This window comes from Citrus clementina, unplaced genomic scaffold (genome assembly GCF_000493195.1).
Source record: "Citrus clementina cultivar Clemenules unplaced genomic scaffold, Citrus_clementina_v1.0 scaffold_7, whole genome shotgun sequence".
Taxonomy (NCBI): Eukaryota; Viridiplantae; Streptophyta; class Magnoliopsida; order Sapindales; family Rutaceae; genus Citrus; species Citrus x clementina.
Window position 1 is genome coordinate 5,077,906 of NW_006262075.1, and position 22,554 is coordinate 5,100,459.

The 22,554-nt window shown below is 35.8% G+C and overlaps 3 protein-coding genes and 1 non-coding gene across 7 annotated transcripts; 1 reads left to right on the forward strand and 3 right to left on the reverse strand.

Annotated features, from left to right (window-relative positions):
• Positions 1–2: 2 nt before the first annotated feature.
• LOC18037227 (AP2-like ethylene-responsive transcription factor AIL6) lies at positions 3–4,878 on the reverse strand. Of its 3 annotated transcripts, none has more exons than XM_024180891.1 (10): positions 4,413–4,878; positions 4,078–4,295; positions 2,981–3,602; positions 2,762–2,844; positions 1,617–1,625; positions 1,427–1,515; positions 1,217–1,290; positions 1,084–1,134; positions 882–958; positions 3–729 (listed from the first exon to the last, which is right to left on the reverse strand). In XM_024180891.1, the coding sequence occupies exons 2-10, from the start codon at positions 4,226–4,228 to the stop codon at positions 281–283; spliced, it is 1,605 nt and encodes a 534-aa protein (XP_024036659.1). In that variant the 5' UTR covers positions 4,229–4,295; positions 4,413–4,878; the 3' UTR covers positions 3–280. The 3 variants fall into 3 exon arrangements, with proteins under 3 accessions (XP_024036659.1, XP_024036658.1, XP_024036657.1); XM_024180890.1 differs by having other exon boundaries at positions 3–735; positions 2,981–3,599; positions 4,413–4,877; XM_024180889.1 differs by having other exon boundaries at positions 3–735; positions 4,413–4,877.
• A 6,016-nt stretch (positions 4,879–10,894) lies between these two features.
• Positions 10,895–10,967, reverse strand: TRNAA-CGC. Its single transcript has one exon. It is a non-coding gene; the product is annotated as a tRNA-Ala (tRNA).
• Positions 10,968–12,003: 1,036 nt separating this feature from the next.
• On the forward strand, positions 12,004–16,598 carry LOC18037185 (putative U-box domain-containing protein 50). The gene is made up of 8 exons (XM_006426192.2): positions 12,004–12,581; positions 12,688–12,800; positions 12,916–13,043; positions 13,150–13,582; positions 14,421–14,561; positions 14,828–15,361; positions 15,452–16,165; positions 16,319–16,598. The coding sequence occupies exons 1-8, from the start codon at positions 12,416–12,418 to the stop codon at positions 16,514–16,516; spliced, it is 2,427 nt and encodes an 808-aa protein (XP_006426255.1). The 5' UTR covers positions 12,004–12,415; the 3' UTR covers positions 16,517–16,598.
• A 63-nt stretch (positions 16,599–16,661) lies between these two features.
• Positions 16,662–22,322, reverse strand: LOC18037063 (nucleobase-ascorbate transporter 11). Of its 2 annotated transcripts, XM_006426194.2 has the most exons (10): positions 21,368–22,322; positions 20,694–20,791; positions 20,422–20,592; positions 19,996–20,096; positions 19,395–19,530; positions 19,215–19,265; positions 18,539–18,826; positions 17,984–18,218; positions 17,376–17,656; positions 16,662–17,178 (listed from the first exon to the last, which is right to left on the reverse strand). In XM_006426194.2, the coding sequence occupies exons 1-10, from the start codon at positions 22,029–22,031 to the stop codon at positions 16,957–16,959; spliced, it is 2,247 nt and encodes a 748-aa protein (XP_006426257.1). In that variant the 5' UTR covers positions 22,032–22,322; the 3' UTR covers positions 16,662–16,956. The 2 variants fall into 2 exon arrangements, with proteins under 2 accessions (XP_006426257.1, XP_024035959.1); XM_024180191.1 differs by lacking the exon at positions 16,662–17,178 and having other exon boundaries at positions 17,433–17,656; positions 17,988–18,218.
• Between the last annotated feature and the right edge of the window lie 232 nt (positions 22,323–22,554).

Genomic DNA, 22,554 nt, shown 5'->3' on the forward strand with positions numbered 1-22,554 from the left:
GATGCAGAATTTTGAAAATATTCATAAACTAAATTAACCCCCATCCAGCATCCACCGGTCTTGTCTTACCATTTAAAGATAAGTTAGTTACAAAATTCGGCTTTCCTACTAACAACTAGAACTTCATCCTTCAAACCACTCCTGCCACAGGTTAAGAGAGCTTTAGATCTGGGTGAGACTATCAGATCCACATCAGCGGTAACGATGCCGATATACGAGTCTGCTACTATTGTTAGCTTAATTGCAACTACACTGAAAGTCAAAACTGCTCAGGTCACTTTCAATAGGATTGGTGAGGCCATAAGAAAAACTCTGCTGGTTGCTGCATTAAAGCCACCGGAGGTGCCATTGATGAGGTCGAGCCGGGAGAATCAGCAGGGTTGAAGTTAGTGGTTTGAAAGTGGTGATAAAGGTTTTGATGATAAAGAGCTGCTGCTGTGGCCGCGTCAAATGGGATTCCACAAGGGATTGAAGCTGGACCAACGGGTTGAAGCGCAGCGAAGTTGATGTTGTTGCTACTGCTGCTGCATTGAGGCTGCTGATCCTGGGTTAGAGCAAGCTTCTGCTCTGATTCAAGAGAGAGCTTCAAGCGCTTTGCTGCCCCGCCTATTGGCAGGGAACTCTTGCCAATGGCTTCGACATCATAGCGGTTCATCTCAAAGTTCGTGACAGCGTTTGCTCCCCGAAACTTTATGGCAGCTATATCATATGCCTCTGCTGCCTCCTCCTCTGTGGCTGTCATCGAATTTATATTTTAAACTTAGATAACTATCACTTAATAACAATAGGCGCACACTTTTTCCAATACTTGGCCACACTATATTTGGAGTTTAATCATCAAATTAACCATGGTAAATAGGTATAAAAGAATATGTACTTACCAAATGTCCCAAGGTACAGGTCTTTGTTCCCTGCAACACGCCCTATCCTTGCTTGCCATCGACCCTGTTGATGGTGCCTGCAGAATGAAAGGAAAAGATAAATACTTCACCACATGCTCATAATTAATCGAACTATAAAAAACTCTCAGGGTTTAATCAATGTAAATGGCTCAGTTCAATTAATTAAATAAATTGTTCTAACCTTGTGACACCTCTGTATATTGAGGCTCCCCTTGAAAACCCACTACTCTTCCTGTACATTTGAATGGAAGAACTGCTTAATAAAATGAAATTAAAATTAAAACATAAAACATGCTAGTAGTAGTTCTCTATACCTCCTCAATGAGGCAATGAATTCTTGCTTGGTCACATGCTTCATCTCCTCCAATTCTTTTGTGTAGCCTGATACCTGAGAAAAGGAGCAATACATTGGTCAGTAAGTAATTTTCATACTCGAGGCAGCATGGCTTTCTCAAGCACAAACACACTGATTCGTTAATAATTAATTGAATATAATTTAGAATTCATAAGTGTGTATAAATTACTGGGAAATTGGTAGTCGCAGTGGGACCCCAATACTTCAGAGCTGCCAAATCATAAGCTCTTGCTGCCTTATCTTCCTTGTCATATCCACCTGTTAATTACATGATTAGAATGTAATTTTAATTCTTTAATTCAGTTAAATTAATCCTCATAAAATTCTTAATCAAATTAAGAAAAGAGTAAAAATCCTACCCAAGTACACTGTAGGCCAGGATCAAAGGTTGAGTGACAGCAATTTCCACGAGAAATGCGCAAAAGCATAGCAAGGACATAAAGGTTAGACAATAAGGTGGTCAAAATTTTCTGCTTGGAAATTAGCAAAGTTGAACCAAAATAAAAGAACAACCAAGTGATTTGGCATGTGATAATACAAGTTATGTGCAAGAGAAAGAGACCAAATCATGCATAAAATTCCAAGTATAGCTTAACGTCCATATATTAGTATAAGAAGTACCAATGAAAACACAAGTAAAATTTTCTATTCATCAATTGCATACACAAACTTCACCCACTATTAGAAGATACTAGCACCGTACACCATGCAAACCAGCTTGGAAGCATTAACCAAACTTCCTTAACAATGAATAAATCAAGCTTTTGCGTAAGAAAATAAGAAAACAAGTCATGCTTAATTTCAATACCTTTTCAAAGGCAGTGACTTTTGGTACAAAAAATTCAAAACAAAAGGCAACAGTGTCTTTCCCTCAATTGGTAAAACATCCTTGTGACTCTTGACTGTGTGAACCAAAACTTTCCCATAGTGCCAGATTTAACCAAAAAGAAAGTTTGGCAACAGTAGTTGGAGGACCTTTTGTTTTCAAAAATATTTTCAAAAAATAGGTGCTCTGGTCAAACCTAGACTCAGTCACTGCAGAGCTCCGAAAGCAAAAGCAAAAGTTAAAGCATAACTCAGAGAAAATCAGACTTATGAGTGCTCAGACAGACCCGTTGATCGATGTGAATGTAAGGACTGAGTGGATGTGGGTCGCGGCTGTCTCTCAAACCCGGCAGTGTTTACAGGGCCCAGATGAAAAAATTAAAAGAAAGACAAGACAACGAACAAAATGGCGGCACCCTCTGATTAAATGATTCAGATAAATTGGAAGAAATGCCCAGAAAATAAAATATATGTATATAAGTATATTCATCAGTTAATCAATCATCATCATGAAAGAACCATGATAAACGTCATCCCCAATTAAATGCACCCTTTTGAAATGCATGCAAGTTTCTATTCAGCGTCGCAGTAAATCTATCATCAAATATCTTAGATAATGCATAAATCTAACTTTTATGGCAATGAAAAATAAAAAATAAAAAGTGTTATGAGAGAGAACCTTGACGCCCTTTTCTTGCTTGGCCCTCTCTTCTACAGCTGTTATCCCACAGATGCGCTTCATATCTACCTGTCCATCTATGTCTGCAAAATATGCACAGATGAAATGGTCAGCATTCAGCTAACAGTTCGTGAACTCTGCACGCATTTTCATCCTTCCACACAACAAAACAAAAATATAATAAATGAATTTAACCCGAAAAAAATAAATAAGAATTACCTAGTAACTCCTCTGTAGATGGAAGTCCTTTGGCCAAAAGTATCAGCAACCTTTTTAGTGCAATCAGAATCAGCAGAAACAATGGCTTTTTTCTCATTACAGCCCTGGTTCTTATTAACATTATTGTTGCTGTTAGCATTATTAGTAGCGTTGTTGTTAACACCAAGTGATAAACAGCCAGTGGTGGGACAACTATTAGAGAAACCTAACTCGTTCCCAGTCGACTCAATCGAGTGACCGACGAACTCAGCGGCAGGTAACTGAGTCCTGGTCATTGAAGTCGAGTCATCCACTTCTGAGCCCGAGTTTGTAGAGAAGGCTTGAAACCCAGCAATTGCTTTGAGATCCTGTTGGTGGTCATTGAAGTAAGCAGAGCCATGATGGTGATGATCATAGATATGAGTCAAAGAAGAGTCTTGGGTTTCAGTTTGGCTATGAACAAGAGATGAAGAATCGGCGAAAAAATCTTCAAGTTTTGGGACTGGGTGGGTTTGAGTTAATGACGGCAAAATAGATGAATCTGCTGCCATTGTTTGTGCTGCTGCTACTTCAAGTTCCTTCGCTTGAATATTCTCTTCTTCTGTGAAAAAGACTTGGGATTTGGGATTTGTCCAGCCAGCTGCTAGATGTAGATGAGCAACAAAACAGAAAAATAAATTAATAAATAAATAAATAAGAAAATTTTCAAAAAATTCATATGTACTATTCCATACTTGATGAGTATCTGTATGATATGACATAACACAAGATTTTTCACGTTTCTAGCTTTCAATATACAGTCGAAAATTTTGTTTTTATATGTAAAGAATTTGGCATTTCTCTTTAACACAAAAATAACAAAAACAAATAAAAACGTTGGCATCAGTTTTCTGTTCTTACTTTTTCCCAGCAAGCAAACAAGATGTTAAGGAGATTCGAATATTTCTTCATAAAGGTAGAGTTTTTGAAAACGGTGGACTTGTATGCAAGCTTAAAACATGAAACTTTTCATTTGAACTCTCTTAAATGAAGAAAGAAGAATGAAAAAAAGAAATATAACCATGCATTTAAAGAAGCTTAGGCTTAACAAGAGAGAGAGAGAGAGAGAGAGAGGTTACCATTAGCATAGAAGTTATCGAGGAAGTAGTGCGGAGAAGCAGCAGATTGCGAGGCGTCATAGGGCAAAAACTGAGAATCGGATGATGATGACGACCTCCACATCTCCATTGGAGACAGTGAAAATGAAAGCCAGTTACTCGCCGGAGCCATTCTTTATATATATGTATACATACACCTTATTTGCCTCCTGCCTTCGCCTTTTCGCTTTATTCAAAATCTGGACAAACAAATACCAGATAAAAACAAAATTATATCTCTCAGGATAAAAAAAAAAGAGATAAAGACCCATTAGGTTTTACCCAATAGAACACCGAAACTGAAATTTAAATTTGACCTTAAACAACCGTTACATGAAACTCCCTGTCCCCATTTTAAGATAAGCAAGAATAAAACAATCTGCGATAATCACGAAGCTTTAGCTTCAGTAACCCCCCTGCAATGCCATTCAGCAAACTTCCAAAGAGCTTTAAGTGGACTTTCTAGAAAGAAAATATGCATGCAAGTGCTTCTAAACTAAGTTGTTTTCGCAGAGCAGAGAAAAAACTCAAGGAGCAAGTGTTGGGTTTATAATGGGAAGAGGAGAGCGGTTTTAGCTGCGAACCGGAGAGAAAGAGAGAGTCTTAACTTTTTAAAGATTTATTAGATGTTACGAATAAATATTAAAAAATTTAAGTATTAGGGGGATCTGTGACTTTTAGCTCTGCGCAGAAGAAAATTTGTCTGAAACAACGTTGCGAAAGATCCGGGCTGGCGGAAATTGGAGAATTTGTTAGGGTTCTATTACAACTTTTATTTATTTATTTTTCACGCTCACTAAAATAACCTTTTGTCCTTTTTTTAATTTTGTGGTAAGATTTGATTTTAATCACACACTTGTCCTACATGCAGCTTTCCACTTTTCCTGCTACTGGCTCTCGGTAGGTTAGGCTTTGACATGATAAGGATCTGCTTATCTTCGCTACTCAGAAAATTTACTCGCCGGATTTACTTGCCTTGTTCAAATTTTTATGTAACGAGGGATTTGAAATATAATTAATTAAAGTGTATACAATAATGTGTCAGCTTTACTAAATAGTCGTGGTTGAATTGGCTGCACAGATGACTGAGTTTATGAAAAAAGTTTTCGACTTTAATTTTTACTAAACACGTCATTTAGGAGGAATATAAAATTTTAATTATGATTATATTCTATATTTAAATTAGTCGAGACTCAATATAATTGGCGGATATCAAATGACTTACACTACAAAAAAAAAAAAATGTGTCAGCTTTGATGAGTTGCATTTACGGTTGGATTGTTTATAAAAAAATAGTACGTGTTCTCTTTAATTGAGTTCATTCAATGAAGGGGCATAATTTGTTCATTAAAATCCAAAAATGAACTAATTAGCTCATTACAATGAACTTGTCTTCTGAGTGAAAACTATTCAATGATGTGGATGACAGCAAATGTGAACAACATTGTTATAAGGATCTTTTTCTATTTTAACCCAAAGAATAAAAATATAAAAAATAAAAGGCAATCTTTAAACATGGACTATCAAGTCAAGTGAGTGTCTTTTTTCCGTTAAAATAAATTATTTATGGTTATAATCTTCCCAATTTATCAACCAATATAACCGGTTAGATTTCAATAATTTAATTATAATAAGAGTAGATCTCATTTACAATGGGATAAATTTTCAAGTTATATTTAGTAATCTCATACTCGGTTAGGTTTAAATTCTTAATAGACCCCTCAAATTTTTAGTTGATTATATAAATTTATTTAAAAACTTAAAAAAATTGGGGTAAAATTTGAAGTTATAAAAAGTAGTCTCACACTTGGTAAGATCTAAATCCCTAACAGCCCCTTAAATTTTTAGTTGATTATACAAATTAATTTTAAAACTAAAAAATAACTAGTCTAAATAACGGATTAACTTGACAAATAGCACTTGATTAAGGACTCATAAATAATTATAATATTTTTTTAATTTTACTGATATTTACAACCAGATAATACTGTGGGCTTTCCTTCATGATTCTAGTGTGGTACACTCCGAACAACGACCCTCACTTAATGTTGGAAGAAAATCGATTATATCTTTAAAATAAAGAGTTAAATAAACCTTTATAAGAAGGGGGAGTCGAGTCCCAAAAATGGCTGTCAATAAATTTATAGTTATCCCTGTTAGAAATGTGTTGACGCAATTGATTCGAATGAGGGTCACCGTAACCTTAAAAAAGCCACACATAAGTTTTGATTCAAGCTTAGTTCGTCCGTTCAGGTAATTTTAGTCGCCTAGTCAAAGTAATCAAGTTCATGACACTACTATCTTGTGTGTCTGTATGTATTTCAAACGCTAAGATTTCTGATCAACAGTGGCATCGTAGCTACGTTAGGTGATGTGTTATATTAAACAATATGAGAATTGAGAGATGCTCGTCGCACCCCCTCAAATAAAAAGCAACAGTGAAATGACCACGGTGCCAGTTAACATTAACCGGCTAAAGTACTTATTCTGTCTGACCAAAACAAAAGTAAAAGCAGTTCTTTGCTCCAAAAATAAAAATTGCCAAACGATGCCAACAAAAACTTTGTGCAAAAGAGAACGAGTACGCCACTAGCCAAGCGAGAAAACCGGGAACAGTAAGCCCGGTGATCAGGCTACTTTCCTGTGTAGATTTTGAAGCTAATACTGTTCCAGCATTTAAGGCAAGTGATTCATTGGCAAATGCGCTTGTTTATTAAAAAAAGAAAAAAGTCATAATGTTTATTGTATACAAGATAAAATCAAATGCTCCTCACATCTTACTAGATGATTAACTTGTTACATCGCTACAGACTGTAATTTGAAAGATACCGTAATCCTTTGGCTTTTCAAACTCGCAGTTAGCCGTAATATGCACCAAGTTAATTTTTTTAATTTCATCCGTAAAATAAAAATTATTTTATTTTATCAACCACAATAATATTAAATTAGCCCGAAATATATGTTTATGTATTTATTTCTCCCATGGAACCCACACGTAGCTACTCTAGACAGGCAAAACAAAGGCTACCTATACAGTAAATGTCTCAATCTACGAGGCATCCTATCGGCTATTGCTACCTGCTTAATACAAAAGAAGCCTCCAGCAAACTCTCTGCTCTTGGAACCAACGAAGTGTTGGCTGTATTAGTAATAGAGTTTCTTTAAATAGTTTGATTGAGTTTATTTTTCAGTTTGAGTTGTATAGAAGTCACTTTTGTTGAGAGAATCGGTGTCTCTCAATTCGAGCAAGAATTTTTAATCTGAGTTGTAGTACGGACTTAAAGATACTTCCCACAGTTGAGGTCCTCTACAGAATATATCGTGATTAAGACAAAAAAAAAAAAAAAACTAGCTCTGCTCTTGGCATCGGTTCCCAGTTTTGACCAACAAAGTGGACTTAAATTTTATTTTTGGTGAGTTATTTTACTAATATTTTTCCTTCTTTTTATTATTTCATGTATTATTTTGTTATCATGTGTGTGTTTTTTTTTTGTGATATTAAGTTCAAATGTAATTTTTTTAATGTAATTAAAAAAAATACCAAGAATTATTGTTTAAACGTGTTGATGGGTCGTGTAATGAAAATTTTATATGATGATAAATGATTTGTGCAAAAATAATTCAATTTATTTCAAAGGGATGAAACGCCCCTATTTAGCACGATATTCCCCGTCTCGCTGCTTTCCTTTAATTTCAGTTGCTTTTGGACTGACCGACACTAATCTTATTAAAACGAGTACGCATTACACGTAGAGATTAAAGGGAACATGAACAAGTGACTGCATGCACAAAAACGCCAACACGTAGAGGTTGAGTGATTTGTTGCCACGAGGTGTAGCACACGCAAGCAAATTGAAAGAAATTTTTGGCGTCTTTCGATTGTTTGTTTGGATTATGGGACCCCGATTCGGTAATTGATGATTTTAGTTTTACATGGGATGTGGCCTCTCGTTGCGGCTACGGCTGACAGCGATGGCCGATAAGCCCATCCATGGGGACGCTTGTGCCTCCTCACCGAACATTTGTTTGATAATAATTTTACTTTTTCTTTTTAATGATTCGATTTACTTGGTATTCCATGCTAACGGTGTTCTTAATTGTCAAATAAATTAATTGCCATCTGTATTCACTAATATAAAACTTTACAATAAAATTAATCTTAAATGATTGTTAAAACAGATACGCTACCTTATATTTACTGTGCAGCACAATGAGTCTGTTTATTGATATTGCCTAAGTTACAGAGAGAAATGGTGTACAATTAACAATATTTTGCTAGATTATTCTACAAACACATGTTGTTGTGCGCTAAATGTACTTAAACTCTTTCATCGTGTAAATAATTCGACAGAAGTAGGAACTGCGAACCCTAAGCATTTCTTAAGTTTAAAATCGTTATACGATCTAATCTATCAAATTTTTTAATACCCATCTGTAAAGTGCAAAACTCAAGTCGTAGTATTCAATTCAAATAAATTAAAGATCATCATGAGCCTAAAGTCGGTTTGGGTGAGGAGTGAATGCTTATCCTCGCCGCATCAAGTTGCACCCTTTTGCTGACTTTGCTTGTACAACCCACAAAACGGCATGTGACATCACACGTGCTCATTGCCCTAACCGTATTTATAATATTATCAGAATGTTCAACACTGTCACGATATATATAATATAAATATAATAATATAATATAATTATAATCCAAGGCCGAACACATTATGCACGCATACACGTCTTCATTATAAATGAATGTGAAAAGGACTCCCGCATCCTCCTACTCAGCTGCGAATGACTTCAACATGCTTCCATGATCATCATTTGGTTTGATGGCCAGATGATTTTGGATTCCTATAAATCGTTCCTAATCATCGTTCTTATCTTTGGCTTCTCCCGCTTTTCTTTCTTTTAAAAATGTAAAATAAACAAAAAAAAAAAAAAAATCTATTTGAGGCACAAAGACTCGTGTGATCACTGCTTTTGACCTTTGACTGAAAAGCACGTGCACAGCATCTTTTAATTCCAAAATTTCTCGGTGATTTCGGTGACGCACGTGCATCCATGTCCCGACAAAATTTCATAATCATGTCTCCAGTGTGTTTTTAAGTTTAAATTAACCCCGCCATTACTTTTCTTTGTCTGCCCGGAACCTAACGAAACAGCGCTTAATTTATTCGTACTTAAGAACCCAAGATTATTTTGGACCACTATCTCACTTTCGATTTTATTTAATCATAAGCAACACAATTACGGAAATGCCCCTCCGTCGAGGAGGTCGGGGCCTCGGGGGGCTGGTTCGCGTCTTTGAAAAGCCTACTTAAATTTATTTTTTCATTTCAAATATAAGATGAAGGGTATTTTATTTTAACGAGTTTAAGGATTTTGAAAATTTTATGTGCTATTAATTAGAACGATATCTAATTCTATTTCGTGTCTTGACTTATTATAATCTTTTGTGACATAAAATATGTCTCGTTGTACTTATCATTAGATTTTTTATATAAAATTTTCAAGATAAATTATTACTTTTTCAATTTCATGTAGAAATTGTCATATACTCCTAATTATTGGTAATTAAAGACAATACTTTTTTTTAACTCGAACTATCGAAATAAATTCCTTTGGAATAGAACCAATGATTGTCACCACTCACCAAACTCTTTTTTCTTTGCATACTTCTCCTCTTAACATCTTCTCATATATTCTTCAAAAACGATCTTCTTGTAGATGAGAATTACCTCGTTGGAATGCACAAATGGACAAGTTGTTAAATTGTATCAGATTTAACCCTCATCTGAAGAAATATATTCGGAAATCAACAACTAACAAATAAATAAAACAAATGAGTTCAGTTTAAATGAAGACATTATGCCCTATTGAATGTATAATGCTCTCGTGCTCTTAAATTTTGTGGGGAACGAAAACGTGAATCAATTAGAAAGACCGGTACATTACAAAAAGGAATTATAAGTCTTTACATGAATAAAACATGTTATATACCTTCTAAGTCATCATTTCGAATTATTTCCTTGTAAATAAATAAATACATAAATCACAGCTGTAATTAGGGATGGTTAAAAAGTCCCGGCCGGCCCGGCCCATTCCCATGGAGTTTGGCCTCGGGTTTCGCACATGAGAGTCTGGACAAAGGTTTAGGAAAAAAAGCTCAGGTTAAGCCCAAGCCTTCTATTTTTTAAATAAATAAATAAATTTATAAATTAGAATAATAAATTGAAATTTGAAAATTAATGGAAAGATAAAAAAAAATAAGCTTAAATTCCTAATTTATGTATCAATAATGAATCAAAAAACTTAAAATTAGAAATATTAAACTCTCTTTTAAACGTTAGAAAATTCAGTAGTAAAAAATTAAATCAGTAAATTTTTATTTATTTATTATTTTATTTTAAAATATTTATTTTCTTTAATTCATTATTTATTATAACAACTTGATTATTATTAATTCATTTTAAGTTTGCAACAATTTTAAGAAATTTTGAAAAAATAACTAAAAGCCTAGGCCCAGCCCTTTCACTTCTTATCTAATGGCTTGGGCCTGGGCTTCAAAAAATCCGGCCCAAACCCTTAATTTGAAAACCATATCCGTAATTAGATTTCATATACTTTTAGAGATGTAAAAAAAAAAAAAAATTAATTATCTTAAATGCGTATCTTTGCTTTACAATCGATTTGCACGTTTTTGGGCCAGAACCAGAAATTTCTCCTGGACTTTGTATCCTGCATCAACAAATCTCGAAGCGCCCAAAAAGGGTATCGTTCGTTAAATGAGAAAAATAAAACAAACTGGAGGTGCGGGGAATCGAACCCCGTGCCTCTCGCATGCGAAGCGAGCGCTCTACCATATGAGCTACACCCCCGAGACTGTGGTTTTTTCAGAAATATAATATACATAGTAAAACGTAGTACGGTAATGTTTTCTTGCCGACAAAGCGATCCCTCAAAAGCTGAATTTCTGAGGCTTCACGACTTCTACCTTTCCGATTTCTTTTTGTTCATATATATATATATATATATATATATATATATATTACAAATGTGATCAGAGAGAGGCGCAAGAAAAATAAAAAAATGAACTTTACTATATTCCATGCTGTCAACAAATAAATTATTTCTTAACGCGTGAGCAAATCAGTGTGAGCCGCGGGATACCGAATGGATCATTTTGTCAAACTTGATGACTTCTTCTGTCAAGTGCCTAATCACACAAGAACATTAACACAAGCTCAGGCTTAATTTATATTAAAGAAAAAATGGAGTTTAATTGACTTGATTTCGTTGATTAGAGAGAGAGAGAGAGAGAGACTAGATCATTAAAGGATGTTTTAAACTTTCAATTATTCCTCCAGTATTCTTGTCAAACACGAGGCTTTGGTACATATATCATTTTGTTTCTATGCTAATTCATATAAATAATCATAAAGAGTAATAGTAAACATTTGAAAATTTCATTTTAAATAAAGCGCGAATCATATAATAGGTGCTAATATTTTACAAATCACTAACTTTCCAATTATACTAGACCCTGTTTAATATTGAGATTCTATAGCTTTTAAGTTAAAGTTGCTGTTAGAAAAAAAAAACTATAATTATGAAATAAATGTTAATAGTATACAATAAACATAATTTTTAAATAATAATTTTGACAGTGTTAATAAAGATAAAATAAATTTTTCATGACATAAGTGTAAAGTTAAATCAACAACTAATGTTTACCAACCTTAATTGTAAATAGGATCCAAATAAAAATTGAAGTCCATTTAAAAAATTTAACGTGTACCATAGGAGTTGAGTACTAGGTTGTCCATTCGAAGAGTTTAACGCGTAAGATAGGAGTTGAGTACTAGGTTAACTTCCTCGTTCAATCTCACTAAAATTCGTCAATTAAAATGTGCTTCCATCCATCTTGTTAATATCAAACTAGGAAGCATACATGAAAGACCAAAGAAAATTCATAATCCGAAAATGATTTTTTTTTTTTTTTTTTGTTTTTGGAAGCGAAAAAGACTCTGTACTCTTGCAGGCTCTCACCATAGGCCAACAAAAAAGTCCAAACTCGGCCGTCCTACTGTCACAATAAAATATCATCAAGGAAAGAATATACATTTGAAATTCTATAACAAACATTTGAACCAAAATTCAACGCTTCCCTTGTCATCACAATTTCCACATCCTCCCCTTAAACACGGCTTCAATTTTGCTTAGCTCAACAAAAATTCAACCCAATAATTTACTTTTCTGAAATCTCCATGATTTCTCTGCCCTTAATTGATCGAGCTGTCGATGCCTGACTGAGGTAGCCAGCAAGATGGATACTGAAGAGCCAAAAGTCTATGTCGCAGTTGGAAATGATCTCCAAGATGGATACAGGACTTTGGATTGGACACTTCGAAAATGGAAAGCTCAGTCCATCTCCATTGTCATTCTTCACGTCACCTATAACATCTCCATTAAGGATTTTGTTTACACCCCATGTACGTTTCACACTCAAACTTTTTTTTCTTCACTCAATCATTAGCTCACATGACTTTTCTTAATTCTGTATTTTTCATTTGCATATGTATTCTTTTCCTTGTTCAGTTGGCAAGCTTCCTGCAACTTCTTTGAGCGATGAGAAGCTTGAAATCTTGAAGAAGTATGAACAAGGAAAGACTGACAATCTGCTCTCCAAGTACATGGGTTTCTGTGGCAAGGTTGTTAAACTTGATTAATTGTTGCTCCATTTTTTGTAATTTTTTTTTATTTTTGATTTTGGGGTACCGGAATTCAGCTCTGATTGATAATTTAATTTTCTGTTTACGTTTACAGGTTAAGGCGGAGATACTGAAAGTCGAGAAATCTGATGAACCTGTTCACAAGCTCATACTAGATTTGGTCTCACGATTGACAATAACCAAATTGGTCATGGGACTTTCTTTCATGAAACCATCAGCAGGGTATGCGCGTTCCTTAATTCGATTGACTAATTAAATTATTTCTGTAATTAAATTTTAAAGAGGTTAGTTTTGTTGTGGTTTAATCAGTTACTGTAATTATCGGCAGGAAATCAAGAACTGCAGTCAGCGGATCATATTTTGTCCATCATCATATGCCTGATTACTGTGAACTGTTTATAATCTGCGGAGGGAAATTGGTGTCTCTGAAAGGAGAGAACGATGAGGGGATAATGGAGGACGATCAAGGAGTCAAATTTGCTAAAATGAGAGAAAGGGTTAATTTTGGAAACTTGTGGACCAAAATGTTTTCTGGAAACGGAAGAAATCCCAATCGCTTATCGATTTGTTCGAGGGGCCCGGACGCGGACTCCCCTTATTCACGGAGTACGTGGGAAAATTGTGTGCAGGAAATTGAAATTTATTTTCAGCATTTGGCGTCTTTCAATCTGGACGACGCATCGAATTCTGAAGACGGGGATGAAATTTTGCAGACACGTGCAATAGAGCCAAACGCAGCGGAACAAATCGATTCTAATATGGTGAGTAATTATTATTGTTATCATCGAAGATATTTTACAGATATGTGGCCATCAATTAGGTTGCTTCATGGCGTAGCTACATGAATTATTATTATTATTTTTAATAATCGTATCTCTTAATTACGTATATCTTTTGACTAATAGAGGAATGTGATTGTGGTTGGGATAGCGATGTGATGACGAATTTGGTTGGTATACGGTATACCCGAAGCAATTTAAGTTTGATTAGTTGCAGGCATGATGAATTACTTAATCAGCCAAAATTTGTGTGCGAAATAGTGAAATTTTTTTGGGAAGTAGTTGTTTTATAGCGTTCTTGCCTCCCTAGTTGATAATTACGGAAATTTATAAGAATGGTTTAAAAATAGTGTTAATATACAAATAAAATTAGCCACTTACCATTTTTCTTATTCTAATAGTGAAAAGTGAGCATTTGGGTTATAAATATCTTAGATTGATACATTGTACTACACAAATATTTGATAGGGAGATTACTTATTAATCGCCTAGTAATTTATTCATGAGTTGAATGCTTCGCATATCGATTGTTTATCAACCGTGTGTCTAGTAGGATAATTACTTAATAGTATTTTATGTCCCAAATGTGTTTTTGTAGACACCAAAATTAAAACAAAATAAAATAGAAAAAATTAGTGAATTATTTCTATAAAGTACACTTCAATTTTAGACTATTTTCATAATTTGATACAATAATTTGTCAAAATTTATATTCAATGTTAGATTCGTGACCGTATATTTGTCGTCGTCATTTTAAAAAAAAAAAACAAGAATTTTGCTTTCATATTCTAACATTGCCAAGAAAATGGCATTACATCAGAGTGTTGCAGAGAGAACTGAATTCATGAAAAGTAAAATAAATGAAGCTCGGGAGATGATCCGGTTGAAGAAAAAAGAGACCAAAGACGATGCCGAAAGATGCGCAAAAGCTAAGTGGGCTATTTGCTTGTGCAATTCACGGGTACTATTTTGATTTATGTTTAAAATCATTTAACAATTTTATTTGTTAAAAGTAATGATTTAATGGGTGATATTACTCGCATTAAGATAGACAGCATTGCTAGTTGTGTATTCGTACCTTCAAACTCTAATTAGTAATCATTACTCTATTAAATCACGCATGCAATTGCACCTCATAAAACGGGGGACGTCGTTCATTACAAATGTTCTGTTATTTGTCATTGTTGTTGTGTACCTTAGCAAGCAAAAACTTTCCATGTTGCATAGGCAGACCAACTTGAAAGTCTAACAAAGGAAGATGTGGCAAGCCGTATGGAAATACAAAGGGATTTGGACAGCTTGAAAGAACAATCATGTGAAGTAATAAGAGATGTTGAAGAGAGTAAAAACAGATTGAGTTCGCTCATTGAACTGCAATCCGAGCTCTCGAACAAGCTGCAACTATCAACGATGGCAAAAGGGCACGCGGAGGCGCAGCTGGAGAAGGCAGTAATTGCAAGAGCAGAAATCGTTAAAGACATTGAAGAATTGAGGCGACAAAGAGATGTACTTCATAGAAGAATCGAGTTTTGTAAAGAAAAAGATGCAATTGGAATGGTCATAAGGTCTAGTGAATTAAGCTGTGCCTTCAGAGAATACGCAGCGGAGGATATCAGACTAGCGACTGAGGATTTTTCTGAACGTTTTAGATTGAAATGTGCAGGTGATTGGACTAACGTGTATCGTGGGCGATTGAATCATGCAAGTGTTGCTATTAAAACGCTCAACAATGGCTTGTCCGAAGAAGATTTTCAAGCCAAGGTAAAACAGTGGAGGGAAAAAAAAAAGGAAAGAAAAAACCGAATTGAGGTTTCTTCGCTTTCGGAACTAAATTTGACTGTGATTTTGCAGGTGAGTTTCCTCACTGCTGTTCGACACCCTCATTTGGTTGCAGTGATGGGCTGCTGCTCGGAGTTAAAATGCATAGTTTTTGAGTACATGCCCAATGGTAACTTAAGGGACAAGTTGTTTACTTCTCAAAGAAACTACAAAAATTGCAGCCGGGCTCGGGCCCTGAGGTGGCTTGATCGGATCCACATTGCACATGAGGTTTGTTTGGGCTTGAGCTTCCTCCATTCGACTGAACCTAGGCCCATTGTTCACGGCAGCCTCACGCCGTCCAGTATCCTTCTCGATCGTAATCTTGTTGCGAAGATCAGTGGGCTTGGGCTCAATATATGTGACCAACTCAATGTGAGGTCGGATATTAGGGCTTTTGGGACGTTATTGCTGCATCTTTTAACTGGAAGAAACTGGGCTGGGCTTGTCGAGAAGGCGATGGCGTTGGATCAAACGACCCTAATGCAAGTTCTGGATGGGAATGCTGGAATATGGCCGTTGGATTTGGCGGAGGAACTTGCAGGGATTGCCTTGAAGTGTTTGTCGGCGGACCAAGACGCCAATAGAGATTTGAGGATTGCTGGTGTTATGAAAGAGCTTGACGAAGTGCGGAAAAAGGCTGATGGTTTAGCGGACAAAAGAGAAAGTGAAGTGGTGACTGATAGATGTGCAAATAAAGAAGATTCAAATGACGTCCCAAGTGTTTTTATATGCCCCATATTTCAGGTCAGTATCTATCTCTCACAACATTGCTAATGTTAGTTTTGTTCGCATCAATCACTACATTAGAAATACGGCTGATTAAAATATTTTGTGGGAAGTGATTATTTAAGCGAAACGACAATAATGAGTGGAGTCTATGGTTTGTGTCGAGAACAGGAAGTGATGAAAAACCCACACGTGGCTGCGGACGGATTTTCGTACGAGTTGGAAGCTATGGAGGAATGGCTAGGGATGGGGCATGATACATCACCCATGACAAATTTGAGGCTCAAGCACAAATATCTGACCCCTAACCATACCCTTCGTTCTCTCATTCAGGAGTGGCATAATAAACAATCAAGTGTACATTCTTAAAACGATATCGCACTGTGCTGAGCTTTTGCAAAGTTTCTGCTTCTACAAGATAAGCAATAAAATTGATCTTGCTAATTTTTCATCTCTCTAGCGGTTCGTATTGCGACAAGGCAGATAAATGGACGGTAAAATCAGATGCCCAAAATGCACAAGAATAATTTTCCTTGAAAGAACGTTACGTATAGAATCTAAATAAGCCACTTTGTTTCAGTTACAAATATACATTTCAACAGAAAAAGAATGTTAAACATACACTACAGCTACATAGTGTATGAAATTATCAATTCTCTGCCATAAGAATTTGATTTGTATTAGAAACTATATACTTCTTTTCCATCTAGCTGTACCGATCTTCAAGTTCGCCCACTCTCTATCTGGAAAATGATCTTTTGGAAGAAGTTACCTAATGAAAGCATCCACAAGCATTCAACTGCCAAGTATTATGCTCCCAATCGCCTTGCACAGCAGAAACACCGGCAAACTTTTCTTGGCAGAGAATAATCTGCCTGTAAAGATGGATCACTTGCCAAGTCTTCCGCACGTGACCATATGTATACCCCTCGCTCTTGTCGGCTGCCTGGGACAGTGTTGTCCAGTATAAATGCCACTAAGAGCGTCACAACCATGTTCATAGACATGAGTGCATTTATCGCAAAATCAAGCTGGCAATTCAATAAGAAACTGCAGATCAGCACTCCTCTATCACAGGGAATAAAGAGAGCAAGAAATAAACTTATATTATCTAATAATGGATAATTAGTTCATATGCATTAGTACAATGAAGGTATGGAGAAAGACAGCTTCGACTGTGTTCAAACATCAATCTACTACGAAACTCAACGCATGGACAAAGGCTTACTTGTTTGCTCCCCGTGTGCACTGGTCCGTTTGATGCAGCTGCGAAAGGAACAAAATAACTTGGCAGTATCAAACTGGTTTCAGGGTGGTATTGCTGGAAGTAGGCAGGGATGGACAAACCAAGAAACAATGAAGCACCAACTATCATTATGTTCCGAAAGCTTGCTGATTGAGTATACTGCAAATTTGAGAGACCAATTGCCACAATGAGGGCCCACATGAAGCACAGTATGGAGGCAGCCAATGCCTGTGGTATAGAGGCCAGAATGGCACCGACTTTTCCTATCAAATCCAAATGAACAATCAAATAATATTTACCTCAAAATATAAGGCATGAACAAGCATGTTACATTTTCTGTATGAAAACAATCATTATGAACTGCATGTTACATTTTCTATAGAAAAGAATTGGATATTAAGTCGATATAGTGATTTCCCCTAGACTTACCAAAGGTATCAAATCCGAGGTCAGATGTAATCCAATCTATGCTAACTAAACTCATAACAACTTAAATATATGGACATCATGCACATAAATTTCTACCATGCCTTATGCAAAGCATTCAACTTTTAATCTTGGACTTTTACACAACAGTCATGGCACTTTACCTACAAATGAGAAGACAATCATAAAAACTGCTCCAAGTTGCACAGCTCTTCGACTTGCCACCTTTGTTATACTGATGGTGTGCACATTTTCTGTCAAGGTTGATGAACCAGTACCAGAACCCCAAAGTCCAGCCAAAATACTGCAAAACCCCTCCATTCCAATTCCTCTGCTGACAATTCTGGGCGTTGGAGGCTTTGAATTGACTAGCAAAGATGCAGTGTGATACGTTCCTACCTGGGTAAGTTGTCAAACAATTACCATCAGTGAAAATCCTGGCTGCTTTGTTGCCATTTTGCTCTATTACCAGTGAAAAGCGACAATTCCAAGGGTGCTTTAGTGCCCCTCTCTCCCCCACCTCCAACAAACATAAAAGAGTAGAGTTTTTTGCAACAAAAATGGATGTTAAATATATAGTACAATTTAATTCTCTTTTAATACTATTGAGGCATCTCAGAAACTCCTTATCTTTCCACATTTCAGACAAGAGTCACTTTGAACAGAGAGTATATTATATTTTACATTGCTTTGGTGAAAATGATTTATAAGAGACTAACCGAATCCACTGATGCAACAAGAGATACTATGATCATGATCAAGGAGGTCCTTAAATGGAAGATAGGGATGCCCCACTGCAGAGGGTAAGGGATTCTGACCCATGCAGCAGTTCTCCAAGCATTGGAAACATCAGTCCTGCAATGTTTCATGGTATATGCATGCTTTATACAAGCATCGGATAAGATGTTTGAACTGGGTATGTCAGGACTGCAACCTTTGTAATTATACGCTCCGCCAGCAGTCAAGAAGAAAGCATATGCCCATATGATCATAACACTCAGAGGAACCTGTATAAAGATTTAATAAAATTCTAAAAAGATGATAAATTATTTCCATGTTAAATCATCAGCGAACATCTCAAGTGTTTCTCAGAAACCAAAATGCACAACTTGATCGAAATCTATTTTGTTGAGTGTTTTCTAGTTATGGTATTAACCTGATAACAAACAAAATACATTAAATGTCTTAAAATTACTATAGATTGTACCCTAAATAAAAGGAGGCCTTACAGTTTGGTTTCTCATGAAAAGTTCAGACATGGATAGGTAATGGCTTTTATCCATGCCATGGATGGGGAAGACATCAAAGAATAATAATGAATTATCAAATAATGAGCATCTTTATATGAAGTTATATATTAACAAGAATCCATGTGTATCAGGATAAGGTACATACCGCATAAATCCGGAACAAATGATGTCCAAAGACAGATATTCCTCTTAGGTACTGAAAACAAAAATTAAAAATACAAAATTTCATGATGTCACGAAAGTGGATGAATAACAATATCTGTGAAATAGCTTGGTACAGAAATTCTACATACAAATTACTTAGTATTCTGTGAAAATAGCTTACCAGGGCAAATATTAGAACCAACAGTATCTGGGGTATACTAATCTCCACACAGCTTCCGGCTTGCGGAAAACCATAGCTAAAAAATGCTAAACCTATTGCAGCAACAGTTGGAGCTACAACAACGGGATTAATCAATCTGCAGCACAACATCAAACAAAGGAACAAAAATTAATATATTAGTTGTTCCAAGATATAAATACCTCAAAAATTGCAATGCCTTGTTGAGGACACTTTATATGGTGCCGTACACAATGAATGGTTCAGTTTAATATATGCTACAGAATTACTAATGTACCATATGATAAAAATACTTAAAACGGTTACCAATGAAAATCATAATCTTCTTAAACTCTTGAAGAATCTGGAGCCAGGGTCATACAAGAATCCATGAAGTTTAGTATAAAGAAAGATTAATTTGCAAGATTGAAATAAATAAGAACAGATACTCTAGATAAATAGCTTTAAGATAGCAAGCTTAGGCACCACTACAGGACAAAGTGATACCATGGACATGTTTGTGCACACAGAGTATGGATAACAATAAACAACCAAACTACTGGACAAGCAAAAAGAAATTATTTCAAGCAACCTGTTAAGTTACCTCAGAAAAAGGGACATCAAACCAGTAAATCCCAATATGCTTTGGAATATTGAGCCCACAATTATAGCTCCTTGCAGTTCTCTCATGATATGCCTAAATTTCTGCAGTAGAACAAGCAAGCATCAATATGGAAACTCTAAAGTGCCTTAGTACAGAGAAAAACAAAGCAACATCATTCATAAATTACAACTTCCTCGATTCACTCCAAAAAGCATAATTATATTCATTCTGAAAATGTGCCAACCAAAAACTTACCATTATATATTTTTGTAAAATTTTCAGTTTCTAGTATTTCATAGAAAAAGTTAAGATAGTTTTTATTTCAGGAATTGATTCTTGGGTTTGGATTATAGAGGATTACGGTAGGCATTTCTGAATAACTTATTAAATTTAGAGCCAGTAAGATTTTTTGTGTGCTCAGATTACATGTTCTGAGAGGTTCCTATATTCCCGAGCATTAATGATAACAAGTGCTGGAGCCAGATATACAAAAGAGCTCCCTTGAACCAATGGAAGTCGGGTACCAAAGTAGGACTGCAGTGTTGTTGTAACACCAGTAACCAGCAGCATTGTAGAAATCACCGTTGCTGTATCTTTCTGTCATCATGGAGGAAAAAAATAATTGTGAAAGATGATGATTAACTGTTAACCTCTTAATATTAGGTGACACCAAAGAAATCTTATGATAAGATTCTTACATCTGTGCCACCCATGGCTGGTACAATGATCAAGGGGATAAATATAAGTGAACCAGCCAATGATAAGAAGTGCTGCAGGCCATAGTATATAACTGGTACTGCAATAATAGAACAATCAGATAAGAGTCAGGAAAAGGTACTAGTTTTCAGAAAGTTGAATTAAGACCCCAAAAACATTCAACATTGTTTAAGAGATTCAGGAATTTCCATATCTCGTATGTCAATATGTAAGGATCAGAAATTTTACAAGGAGTCAAGGAGAAATAACATAAAAACAAGTTACACAATAAGAATCCAGCATGTCTATTCTCAATAAGGAAGTGTCATGAACATCATGGTTGAACTCCTGACATGATTGTGTTTTACTGTATATCTAATTCTATACGCTTCATCTGTTGCTTGCCAACAGATATATTGACAACAATTCAGAGCAGAAAACAAGCAGACACAATAATACAAATCAGTCTATTTTTAGTAGCCATCCTTCCTCTCATTCAACAGAGTTCAAAGTCCACAAGTTATCATTCTCTTTTGATTAGCTCTTTCTTTTGAAATCATTGATTACATCAACGCATTATTGAATATTTCAAAAAATTAACATATATATATTGTAATCCCATTTACAAAAAACACATCATTAAATTAAATGAAGGAATAAAAGTTTAGAAACTAACCCCAACCCCGATTGTCCCTTAGCCCAAATCTCAATTCTGGTTGTCTGTGCCACCCTCCATCAGCAGTTTCTTCACCACCAGGATACATATCAATTTGCACATCCCTTTCATCTTTTCCTTCCTCTTTCTTTGGTTCAACTGAATTAACTGATGGAACCGGAACTCCATTTCCATTTCCACTTGGACCACTTCCATTTAGCCTCTCATCAACTTTATCTTCCAAAACGGCCTCATCTCTAACTCTCCTTCTCTCATTGTCACCCCTCACAATTCCTTCTCTAAATCCCAACACCCCAGCATTTCCATTCCTCCTCACTCCATGCCCAGCCTCCGCATCCGGCTCAATCTCCGACCCTCTATTGGGCTTGGTTCGGCCCAGGACAGGATCTATTTCAATCTTTGGCGACGACCCTCCTCCTCTGCTATGCTCATGACTCCTCTGTACATCCAAACCAGCACTATCAAACTTCCCACTAACATCAGTAGTTGTTTCTCCAGAGAAATCAGAAACAAAACCAGTCTTTTTTGCCCAAGATCTTAACTCTCTGGGATTGTGTTCGGTTCTTGGCACGAAAGGGCCGATCTGGGGCATCATAGAGTCTCTGTCACTACCCTTCAGCGTCTTTTGCTTGTCTCTGGAATCTGAGCTCGACCCAGTTTCCATTTCAGCTTTATCAAGAAAATAGACAAAGCAGAAAGAAAGTGGAGACTAAAAAAGGGAACAAAAAGCTTGAAAATGCAAGAAGAAAAAAAGTGGAAAGCCAAAAAAAACAAACTAACAGAGAGAAAGTAGAAGCAAAGCAAGATTAGATGGATAAATGAATTGTGTCAATGAGGATTGAACGAAAGCATAATTTGTTTTGCTAAGTGATAATGGTGACTGTACTGATGGTGTGCGAGTGGATACTGAGACTGAGCTTCAAATTCAGGCATCTTTTTGTCGTTAATCTCCTGCTTTCTTTTTAATCGACCTTTTTTTTTTTTTAATTTTTAATCTACGTTACCGCTCTCGCGCTGGTTGCTCTAACTTGCATGCGCGTGAAATGTCTGCAATGCCCCTCTATTTGGCCGTTGGCATTGCAAATTTGCAATACCCTCGATGCGTTGATTAGAATGGAATCATGGAACCTACATAAGTTGGGTTCGGTTCATTTTAATCGATTTTTACCTCTTTTACTTCATTTCTC

What these genes read in the sequence shown, in the direction of transcription:
- LOC18037227 (XM_024180889.1), bottom strand. Translation starts at nt 4,228, where the DNA reads ATGGCTCCGGCGAGTAACTGGCTTTCATTTTCACTGTCTCCAATGGAG. An exon ending in TTCATTGCCTCATTGAGGAG is followed by an intron (nt 1,135 to 1,216) that starts GTATAGAGAACT and finishes TCAAATGTACAG; the next exon opens with GAAGAGTAGTGGGTTTTCAA. An exon ending in CCTGTACCTTGGGACATTTG is followed by an intron (nt 736 to 881) that starts GTAAGTACATAT and finishes ATTCGATGACAG; the next exon opens with CCACAGAGGAGGAGGCAGCA.
- LOC18037185 (XM_006426192.2), top strand. Translation starts at nt 12,416, where the DNA reads ATGGATACTGAAGAGCCAAAAGTCTATGTCGCAGTTGGAAATGATCTC. An exon ending in TTCATGAAACCATCAGCAGG is followed by an intron (nt 13,044 to 13,149) that starts GTATGCGCGTTC and finishes AATTATCGGCAG; the next exon opens with GAAATCAAGAACTGCAGTCA. An exon ending in TTATATGCCCCATATTTCAG is followed by an intron (nt 16,166 to 16,318) that starts GTCAGTATCTAT and finishes TGTCGAGAACAG; the next exon opens with GAAGTGATGAAAAACCCACA.
- LOC18037063 (XM_006426194.2), bottom strand. Translation starts at nt 22,031, where the DNA reads ATGGAAACTGGGTCGAGCTCAGATTCCAGAGACAAGCAAAAGACGCTG. An exon ending in AAGGGACAATCGGGGTTGGG is followed by an intron (nt 20,792 to 21,367) that starts GTTAGTTTCTAA and finishes CTATTATTGCAG; the next exon opens with TACCAGTTATATACTATGGC. An exon ending in ATTTGTTCCGGATTTATGCG is followed by an intron (nt 18,827 to 19,214) that starts GTATGTACCTTA and finishes ATCTTTATACAG; the next exon opens with GTTCCTCTGAGTGTTATGAT.